The 11,608-nt window shown below is 37.8% G+C and overlaps 1 protein-coding gene across 1 annotated transcript; it reads right to left on the bottom strand.

The window, feature by feature from the left end:
- Window positions 1-263: 263 nt before the first annotated feature.
- drd1b (dopamine receptor D1b) lies at window positions 264-6,126 on the bottom strand. The gene is made up of 2 exons (XM_051093921.1): window positions 5,389-6,126; window positions 264-5,293 (listed from the first exon to the last, which is right to left on the bottom strand). The coding sequence occupies exon 2, from the start codon at window positions 5,065-5,067 to the stop codon at window positions 3,727-3,729; it is 1,341 nt and encodes a 446-aa protein (XP_050949878.1). The 5' UTR covers window positions 5,068-5,293; window positions 5,389-6,126; the 3' UTR covers window positions 264-3,726.
- Window positions 6,127-11,608: the final 5,482 nt, after the last annotated feature.

Below are 11,608 nucleotides of genomic sequence, written 5' to 3'. Positions count from 1 at the left end.
AAAAGTGTAATCAATCAAAGGAGCTGAATTTTCCTTCTCGATACAAAAAGTTATGTAAATTACCCGATTGAGGACACACTTCTAGCTGACAAAAGTGCGTCATTGATGGTATAATCAATAACGATTGATTTTCTGCACAGAGTTGACCTTTAAATAAAGAATTGGTAGTGACATACCTCATAACGGATTCTGCCACATCTCATATAGTGAAAACGAGGGAAAATATACAGCAAACAAGAGTACAAAAACAACATACACTTTTATTTAGCAAATAGAAAGGGGCCGTTTTGTACAAACTGTAAACTAGGTACTGTAATAAATTTGTTGGGTATACCTTGAAGAACTGCAGCACACATATGAACCTGTACATCAACCGTGATTTTTCCAAGTAGGAAATGTTTCTGGATCCACATCCTTAGTGGTCCTGAAACAAAATTCCAATCAATCAATTTTTTAAGTTAGGTTTGGGTAAGGAATAGGAATATTTCAGGTTCAGTACAAATCTACAACATTTGTGGCATAATGTTGATTACCACTCATCCCTTCTTTTCTTTCAAAAAGAAAACTTTGGGTTACAAAGGAAATGAGTGAGCCAATCCATAAATATAGCCAAAATATGCATGTTAGCTTGATTTGAATTGATTTAAATTAAATACTACAACATTGTTAGCTATTAGCTTCCCACCGTTGCTTTCAATCCTTTAAAAAATGGCAAAATTGATGTTCATTAACAAATGCCTTACTGTAAAGAGAGACGAAAACATGAGATGAGTTTTTTTGTGGTTATTTGAACTTGTACTGAACCTAGAATATTCCTTCAAGGCTGGGGTTGGGGCTTTAAAAACATCATCAACCAATCATTTCTGTCTAGTTTTGGGGGAAGTAGTTCATGTTAACAACAGGACAAGAATGTTGTTCCAGGACAAACAAAGCATGTTAATCCAGCAACACATCCTACTTGGAATCACAGAAACCAGTACAGTGCTTTAACTGCATGACAAACCCACATGAAAACAACACATACATTTGTTTTCTCTACTCACGATTAAGGACTTAAAGATAAAAAGCACTTGTGTTCACATCTCTATTTTAACATCTTACAACACGTTTTTTTTTTTTATTTTTTATTTTTTTTTTATCCCGTTTATGTTACAATGCGGTAATTTCGTTGAGCATCTGAGGTTAAGGTTGTATCACCTTGGAATGAATGTCCATAAATAGTGGTACAATGCAGCTGATAAAATTATGATCCAAGGGGGTTGTGCTGCCACTGTCACACAGTATCGTAAGCTTGTCAGTGGTTGTCATTTTCAGCCTCCTCCGAAAGGAACAGAAAACAACAGCTCTCAACCTGAAATCACTGGTTTGTGTAAGTACATAGAACAACACCTGCAAAATCAAAAGATAAACCTACAATCTTTGGTAAAAAAAGAAAACGAGAAACCTGGCTCACTGTTATTTTATTCACTTCTAATTAAAAGACCACCCGTGATTCCCAAGTGTTTCTGGGAATACCTTAGGATTTGCAGTAAAAGAAGCACCTGGGACTTTTCAGAATGTCACGGAGATTCATTTTAAATGCTAATCACCTCATTGGAGAGAATAAATCTGATGTTGCTTAACCGAATGCTGCTGAAGCCAACCATCTTAAATATTCCGACATTATCATTTGGGCTAAACATTTGAAATGTGGAGGTCATTAAGACAATAAAACATATAGCTTAGTATTTCCATAGCAGCATTGTGAAGAACGGGTCTTTGACAGGCAGATGAGTAAACAGAGTCTTTTGGAAAATTCCCTGGAGCAGATGTCCAATTTTAGACAAATATGTGTACTGAAGTCTGCTCATCTAGTCTCTCTGTCTCCCAGTTGCATGTACATATTTACTCCACTCATATAGTTTGGAGTCAACATACAGAGCGGTTGTAGATCATTCTGTCAAGCTTTTAGAGAGGAGGAGAATATTAGGGTAAGTGAGAAGGAAGCTGGCAAAGGCTGCTGATCATGATGTCCTCAGCATTTTGGCACAGGGCATTACTGAAGGCGAAATATGAGAGATGTTCTCTTTTGAGTTATGAGAGTCAACGTGAACTTAATAGGTTTATACGATCAGCTAAAAGGGGCAAACTGATCTAAAAGCTACCTTGATTGATTTGCAGCAATCATTTTGGTCTGGTTTGCATCTTGCATTATTTTATTCCTAATGCACTCTGAGAACAAGCTCATGCGTATCAGTTCTGTCAAATCCCGATGTTCATGGGAAGCGCTCACTGGATGGTAGGCCCTGGAATTAACTTAGATCAAGGGCAGTTGCATAACCCAACAAAACAGCTCAACAAATTATTAAAACTAGGACGGCAGTTTATACGCCACAGATTCTGTTTGGGCAGAATGGTTAAATTGTTTCAAGGCAAATTGAGAGACCTAAGGATGTGACATATGTTGGTAATCACACTCCCACCCATCTGACAGCTGACATAACAGTTCAGGGGCTGGATTCTGCACAATAACTATATGCATGATGCAAAATGGTTTTCATCCTGGATATGCTTTGAAGCGCTAGAAAGACCTACAGAGTGCTTCTTATAGTGTTTTTGGAAAGGTCACAACATCTCTCTGGGTAGCTGGACAGATGCGTTGCGCAAGATACAGTAATTACATTTTTCTGTTATGCATTAGCGGGAGTTCGCACTGTTCATCCACGCAGTTGGCAAAAGAAACTGTTTAAAGGCAGCCGTGGTGCCTGGAACTACTTTTGTACGTTTAGAGTGGATGGAATCAAAGAGGAAAAGCAGAGCTAGGATCCACATGAGGCTTCTTTTATCATTTAAATACACTGTGATGGATACAAGTACATCGGCAGGTCTCTTGTGCACAGGCTTTAAAATAAAACATTTTTCCCCCTTAAAGCGAGAATAATGACAATCGAAGCGCAGGTAACGACCGATGAGATTACCACTGGGATCATATTTTCCCTGTGCTGTCCTGCGCTTTGACAAGTGAAGGATTGGCGATGAGGAAGATGGTTGGGTTGGGTAAAGAAGGGGTTTTGACATCAATATATTCTAAAAATTACATCCAAATATTATGGCCACTTCCACAGCTGATAAATCACATAGCAGAAAATCCACCGCTCCACCGACTTCTTTGACATCACACCAATGCACACAGAGAAGACTAGGATGAGAATGGCTACTGGTCTCAAGTTACATTATGGGGTGGTTTGCACATACAAATTCACAACTAGCAGCGTAAGGAGACGTTGACTTAGCCAACTCTGATAAATGGTGAAAAATATAAACAACACTATGTACATTTTATTGTCGACAGTAGACACAACCGAATTTCTCTACTCGTGAGCTGTAAACTCACCTACAAGATATTTTACTAGTGACCTAACTCTTGTCCTTATATTAACAACAGCAGTTTTACCACAACCACATGGGCATGCGCATGTATACACATTTCAAATGCATAACATGTATACATATGCATACATGGTTTATTCACATTACTTTCCTTTTATGTCGTGAGACAACTGACCTGTGTACATCAATAATAAACGCTGCCAATATTTTGCAGATAGTTATCCAGCATAAAGTGCCTTCAATTGGAACATTCTTTTGTTTTCCGCAAGTTTCATTTAGTCCAAGAAATGTTTTTAAGGTCCTCAGTGAAGCTTTTTTGGATTCCGTACTGTATAAGGGTTCGATTTCACCCAATGCTCAGCAGGTTATGGATTTGTGCTGGCCGTTTTGCGTTATGGGGTTTATCTTTTCTAGCGAGACATCCGCATCGCTATCCAAATTGCCTGACATGGAAGGCGACAGTTTCTCAAAGGTCTTTATCCCAGAGTCGTCCTCCCTCTTCTGGTTCTCCTCCTCCTGGCAGAGGATACTGTGAGGGATCACATAGTTGCTGTTGTTGCCCTCCTTTGGGATGTGGCCTTTAGGCTGATACTGAGAAGTAGACGGAGGGCCACCATTGTTGTTGATACTCACAATCTCTATAGCGTTGCTGCCCGGGCAGAGTCGATGGCAACCCAGAAGGATGGAGAACGCCTTTCGAAAGTCAGCATTGAAGGCATAGATGATGGGGTTGAGCGAGGAGTTGGCCCAGCCGAACCAGACGAAGACATCGAAGGTCGTGGAGCTGATGCACAAGAAGTCAGAGCTCTCGTTCGGGTTACAGAAAGGAACCATGCAGTTCAAGACGAAGAAGGGCAGCCAGCAGCACACGAAAACACCCATGATGACCGAGAGGGTCTTGAGAACTTTGGTTTCACGCTTGAAGGACATTTTGAAGGAACTTTCGGACTCCATACTGGCATTGTTACCCATGCTGCTGTGGCGGTTCTTGGCGCTTTCGGCCGCTCTTTCGAGCGCCGAGATCCGGCGTATCTGCTTCTGGGCGATGCGGTAGATGCGGGTGTAGGTGACCAGCATGATGGCCACGGGTATGTAAAAACTGATCAGGGAAGAGGAGATGGCATATGTCCGATTAAGGCTGGAGTCGCAGTTGTCTGGGGGAAGCTCGCCGTAGGTGCCGTTCAGCTCCGTGTAACTGGTCGCCTGGGCTTTGTGCCAGTTTAGCTGCACGGGGATGAAGGAGATAAGGATGGACAGCGTCCACGCCACACTTATCATGATGAACGCCACCTTGGGCGTCATCTTGCGCTCGTAGCGGAACGGGCTAGAAATGGCCCAGTAGCGGTCCACGCTGATGACGCACAGATTCAAGATGGAGGCGGTGGAGCACATGATGTCAAACGCCACCCAGACATCGCAGAAAGCGCCAAACGGCCAAAAGCCTACAATCTCGGTGGCTGCTTTCCATGGCATCACCAAAATGGCCACCAGCAAGTCGGAAATAGCCAGCGATATCACAAAGAAGTTGGTGACTTTTGAGCGCAGGTGGCGAAACTTTGTGACGGCAGCGCAGACCAAAGTGTTGCCCAGTAGGGTGGTCAGGATGAGGAGCGAGAGGAAGCAACCAGTCAGAACTCGCTTCGACGAATCGCGCTGCGACACACTGCTGTCCAGGACCGTGGAGTAGTTCACATCCATGGCTTTTTCATCGAGTCGGATGAGCAGTCACCCCATAATTCCAGACCAAACCGAGAGTGCTTACACAGGAATCAGAGCAACTAGTTGATCTGGTTTGTCTGACGCTATGCTGACTGTAGCAGTCATCTTGCAAAACACATATCATTGTTTCAATGTAAAAACCTCTTGAGGAGCTCAAAAACAGATCCATGAACTCCCACAGATCTTCCCAATGAACATAATATGACTAAAAGAGGAAACAAAGACATACATTTAGTCTACAAAAATCACTTAATGTTGCTTATAAACAGATTAGTGTCTAATTAAGACTGTTTTCAGTACCTCGTCAGCAGTTTGTTCATCGTCCCACAGCATACTCTCCCAAACAGGTTAAGCAAACATAGGCAGGCGTGATGATTAGCCTTATATATGAGCTTATCGATAGTCTATTGATCGGATTGCCGCTGCGTTGGTCTGATTTGTCCCCGTTAATGACAGCAGAAGCGCGTCCGTGTCATGTTGCTCCCAAAGCAGACTCTGTTCCAGAGAGAGAACGGGTGACAGTTCGTTTGAGAAACAGCTAGAGGTGCGCATTTCACATCCTTTTTGTCAAACAAGATTTTTCCGCTCGTTTTTTCACGCGCTTTGCCAAAACGCTTCACTTAACCGACAGCAAAACAACAAAAGTATTTCATTCCTCTTTGCGTTGCGTTCTTGTATACATCCTGTAATGTGTTGCTTTCAGCGCATCTCGATTCTACAGATCATAAACTGCAAACGCACCAGACTCAACAGTAAAGTCATAGTCGCAATTTGGCGCACTTCTCACGTTTCAGGCGTCCGATTTGTCCCCGTTCCATCTTGCGCGTAAAGAAAAAACATCATTCTTCCTTTAGGTTTTCCTTAAAAGTGATTTTAAAGCGTTTGCATCGGTCCTGTAAGGAAAGGCTGCTGTCGTCCCATGCACATCATGTGGAATTACAGCTCGTACTCTCTCGTCCTGTCGCGCAGCATCACATGTGCGTTACCAGTGGAGCGTGCATATTCGAGCAATGTCAACTTTACAATGCATTCCTAAAAAAAAAAAAAAAAAAAACCTGAAAAAAAAAAAAAGATTAGTTATGAGTATCTATTGATTTTAATTTCTGCACTCTTAAAATTGCATGTCTGTCTCTGGGAACTGATGCAAATAGTCTTCATCAGGTTTGTTTTTGTCAGTGCAATAGTTTCCTTGAGTTTTTCAGAAGGCTTGCGGTCTTCTGTGCTGGGCTTGCTCTGAAAAGCTCTGACAGGTCTGAAGTTATGGCAAGCCGTTTTAACATTTATTCCTTCAAACTAATTTTGTTAATAGTAATTATTTTTTGAACACTAGAAATAAATAAAAAACTGGTTAATAACTTTCGACAATTTAATTTCACTAGCAACTCTTCACTTGATAAAATAACTAATTCGATAGTGATTTGTATCTGATAATTTAGTCAAGTTTGTTTTCATTACGATAATTCATATTCTTCTGCAACTGGTCACATCTAATTACTGACAAGAACCTGTTCAACTGTAACTATTTTTTTTAAATTACTTATTAATGATTTATTTATTTATTGATAAATTGTTTTTTTTTGCCATTGAATTCTATGGTGATCTGTTGTTCAAATATTAGAAATTCACTTCATTTTCCAATTGTTACTCATATGTTTCATGTTTTACGTTTAACAGTGATAGTTTTTAGTTACTTTTAACTATTTAAGTAGTTTCACTAAAAAAAGTAAACTTAACTAGCTGTTATACATGACAAGTTTAAAAAAAAATAACTACACTGCCCTCCAAAAGTTTGGAAACACCCCTGGAAAAAGTATGGTTTTGGACAATATCAGCATAAATCCTTATCATTTGTTGGTGCAAATACATTAAAGTAACATTACATTATCATTGAAGACCAGCAACAATAATTTTCATTTTGATTACATAATAATGGCAATATATACATGTCAAAGTCAGACATGCCCCTTTGCTAGCTGTGATGCCTGGTTACTGGTTTAAACTTGCCCAGGTTTTTAAAAGATCTTTGGGTCAGCACACCTTAATAGCTTCAACAATTGATTGCCAATTAAGTTTGGAATACAATGAATTTAGGCTCAGATTATGCAGAGCTGTTATAGCTGCTAATGCTGGATATTTTGATGAATCGAAAATCATTTTTTTTAACTGTTTATGTAATAAAATATGTTTTTGCAGTTTGTGTTGTTCCTTATCAGTGCAAAATTATCACAAATTAAAAAGGATTCATGTCAATATTGTCCAAAATCCCACTTCTCTAGGGCGTTTCCAAACTTTTGGAGGGCAGTGTAAATAAACAAATAAATAAACGTGTATCTCTAGTGAGAACAAGACACTAGTGTCTTATATATTAATATCTAGCAGTAGCAAAATAATTAAATATAAATATTTAATTAAAATGCCTATTGGATTAATAAAAAAGATGCTACTTAATAATAGATTACTAACAAGTAATTAAAAAACAAATGGCAGTAGAACAATAGCTATTCTGCTAAACGTTAAGTTGGCTTGCCATACTTAAGTACCCTTGGAGGAGGTGGCTGCATCAAAAACCATCAAAAATCGATTATTAAAAAAATTCACCATGGACATTTCATTGCAACTATTGGCAAAATAATTACACATACACCATGCATTTTTATTATTATTTTTTTTATTTTATTTTAATGGTTATACATCAATACAGCTTAATAAGCAATACATTATATGCTTTTAGAACAAGGAATGCAATTCCAGTGAAATAACCTTAAAACTAGAGCAGAACAGGTTATTAAAAAAAAAAAAAATACAGGGTTTAGCAGGCTTTTGCATATGAAATGGCTCAATGAGGCCATCTGCTGGGATAGATTATTTAGGGGTGTGAATGCATGTCAGTACGACAGCATAGAAATCTGGTTCCCTGCAATCACCCAGTCACTATACGTCAATGTGAAAATATTTAAAATACATATAGTAGTTATAATTTTTAAAATAAATATTTAATAAAAAAAACAAAAAAAAAACAATATTAACTTAAGAGATACAGTAGAGTGATATTATCAGATGGTAATACCATAGTATTTACTGTACTGTGGTCTTGAATGAATAGCATTTTTAACCAGTGGTAATTATATATCACACGTGGTACATGTCCAAAACAAAAACATGATAGTTTAGGTTCATTTTGTCAATGATATTATTCTAAGCACATTCTAACCACAGAATTCTACATATTTAAATTGCTTATGTGTTTTAATATGGGGTAGCTTCAATATTCAATTCTTAGGCAAGTCAGATGTTGTGCTTTATCCAGCAGAACATTAGGTTAATGACAGTACCTTGGACAGCGCCCGCAAATGCATTGCCCGGGTTAATAACTCAAATCCTACGGCTTACCACAAGCCTTCTCATTGGACTTGCCCGACTCGTACTACATGGGGGTCAAGCTTTCCATTGGTTTCAAACGAAAGATTTGATAGCCATTCAGTCAGAAGGATTTTCAAGTTCATTTAGCCCTAGCACAAAAGTCAGCAAGAATCGAGTGACAGTTTCAGGCCACAGCACAAATGAGCCTTTTGTGCCTTTGTCAGTGTTATCGGACCCTTGATAGAGTTGTAATATACCTTCTAAAGGTAAAGTTCTTTGATTCGTTTTGGCTTGGCAAGCACAGCGAGGTTGAAACTTTAACTTTATCAAAAGTGTTTTCAAGTATTAGTCTGTAATCTTCTAAAACTCTTTAAGGCTAACATAAACTGAGAACTAATGATATGAATTTCAGCTGATAAGGTAGGGTAAAAGATCTGCCTTTCTGTTTGATATCTTCACATGCTGTTTACAGCTGAGTGTTTTCCAAGAAACTCAATGAACTAACAAAGAGGTCCAGGGAGAGGACAGCCAAACACAAAGCTATCGATGCGTTCAGTCAATTCCTCGAGTATATCAGAGGTGCAATTATTTTCAATGGGCAATCTTCACACTAGAATGAGATGGTTAGACGGATGGGACTTTTCCTAGACTTAACCATGTAAAATAGAGACTGATATTGTTTACTTGGCAGTACCCACTGTGAAATCAAAAACTAAATTTTGATTAATGGAACAGCAGAATGTAGCAATGAATTTTGATATTGGCCATTAAGCAACAACCCAAACATTTTAGCATTATGGCACTGAGTATTTCATATACACTCTAAATAGAGGTTCTAAACAGGGATTTTTGCAGCAATACCGGAAGAACCATATTGGGTTCTCCAACAGTTTTTAGATCTTCCTTTTCCCCCACACCTTTCCTAAAAGCAGAAAGCAACATATTTGACATGGGCTGACATGAAGTACAGAGAACAGATTCATTACAGTTTACAGGTGGGTGAAGAGAGTTTGGTGCCTAAAATACCACACTAAACTCACCAATGTGAAAATATAATAAAAGTCATGTTGTCCTTCCACCTCATGTTGTTTAAAGCCTGCTCCACCATTTTTTTTTCTTCCTGTGGAACATAAAAGTGACATTTCTGAAGAATAGCATGGCTACTGTTCAGAAAGCAAATGGAAACTAAAGGTGTCAAGCTCTTAAAAGGTCAGAACATTTTAAAAGTACCATAAAAGCTGTCTATATGACTACAAGTTGCCTGAAGTCATATAATATCTGTGTGAGAGAAACAGATTGAAATTTATTCATTGATAATCTTCCCCTCCACCAGCTCTCAAATCTTATTTATGCGTTTTGTATATGCACATATTCAAATATGGCAAGCCACACCATGAGAACCAATGACGTTTGCCATTATTTACATCAAACCTAGCAAGGCACTATATTTGAATTGACAGTATGCAAAATTTGAGTTGATTACAGTCTGTTCACACACACACACAGACACAGACACAGACACACAATACTATTCAAAGATTTGGAGTTGGTAAGAATTTTTTTTTTTTTTTTTTTTGAAAGAAGTAAAAAAACACTAAACATTATTTAAGTGACTGGTTAAGTTGGAAATACCAAAATAAATGACTAAACACCCAACAATTAATTTTGTCAAAAATCTATTTTTTTCCACACACAAGAAAGAAAGAAAGAAAGAAAGAAAGAAAAATAAAGAAAGAAAGAAAATTGACTACCAAATTACTTTTTAAGACATATATTTAATACTTTTATTATTCTGTTTAGTGCTACAATTATTACTTATATTTTATATCAATATTTTTGGGCATTAACAACAATTTTAAGAAACTGAGTAAGATGGTCTCAATTAACAATCCTACACACACACAAAAAAAGGAAATCTAATCTTCCCAGCATGCTTTGATATGGACTGTATAAGGAGAGTAAATATTGCAATCAGTTGGTATGTTGTGTGTTTTTGCACAAAATTAGAAGAGATCTGTTAGTGTCTAATGTTCTGTTCTGTTTTTAGACACTTTTTTTTTTTTTTTTTTTTTTTTTTTTACAATTCTTTGCTGAATAGAAAGTTTAAAAGAACAGCACTGATTTGACATAGAAATGAAAAATATTAATAATTAAATGAATCATTTAAGGTAGGCAATTTAATTGAGAAGCTACACTTTAAAAAATGCTGTGTTAAAAACAACCCAACTTGGGTTATTTGGCAACCCAGCACTGGGTAAATATTGGACAGAACACATGCTGGGTTAATTTGGTTGGGTTAAATGTTTTTACCAAACTTGTTGGGTTATTTTATTTTTAAGTCTACTGTTGTTTAAAAATGATTATATTGCTTGCTTAAAATGGACTGGAACTTATAATAATCACACACACAGAATTGCTAGAGGCAACAGCAATAATCAAAAGATGAACATTTATTATTAAGCAAGAACACAAAACACAAGACAAATTGAATTTGTTTGGGTGAATACAGCATAGTTTACAATATGTATGCATTTAAACTCATTTAACAAGCATTTTAGAAAAGTAGAATGTGAATTTTATTGTATTAAACCATTCTCTGTAATTGCTTTTTATCGAACTAGCGCTAATTCTCGTGCCGGTGTGTCACTGAAATCTGAGCCGGAGAAGGACTGCTGTTTACCAGAGTAACTGTGAACTTTAGACCTCGCGTTTCACTCATAGCTGAAAGATGCTGTGACTGACTCCAAAACCTGCCCATAAACAAACAGTGCTGACATTAGAGAACATATTTTACCAGCAAATTAAATTTAACTCAGTACTATAATGATTAAAATCCATTTATTTTATGCAAGGTGAAAGGCGTTTCCATCATGCAAAGTGACACAGCTGACTGACATCTCGTCCTTATGTTGCGTTGCTTAAAATAATACAATTTACAGCACAGTAAAGACTTTATAAATCAAATAAAATGTATACAAACCCTTATTTTGCTGAAGAAGTGCACCAAATCGGCGGTGCTGAAAATCAGTCTCTCCTGTAGAGGACTCGTGCTCTGACTGTAATTCAGCAGCTATGTTGTTTCATCGGAGACAGGCTCAACCAGGGTTGCCAGATTTTCACATCAAATCATGCCCAATTGCTGCACAAAACTAGCCCAAAA

The sequence above is a fragment of the Labeo rohita genome, chromosome 21, assembly GCF_022985175.1.
Source record: "Labeo rohita strain BAU-BD-2019 chromosome 21, IGBB_LRoh.1.0, whole genome shotgun sequence".
Taxonomy (NCBI): Eukaryota; Metazoa; Chordata; class Actinopteri; order Cypriniformes; family Cyprinidae; genus Labeo; species Labeo rohita.
The sequence above is the reverse complement of the archived record's forward strand: the minus strand, read 5'-3'. Positions and strand labels throughout refer to the sequence as shown.

Coding starts and splice junctions, on each gene's coding strand:
- drd1b (XM_051093921.1), bottom strand. CDS start 5,067: ATGGATGTGAACTACTCCACGGTCCTGGACAGCAGTGTGTCGCAGCGC.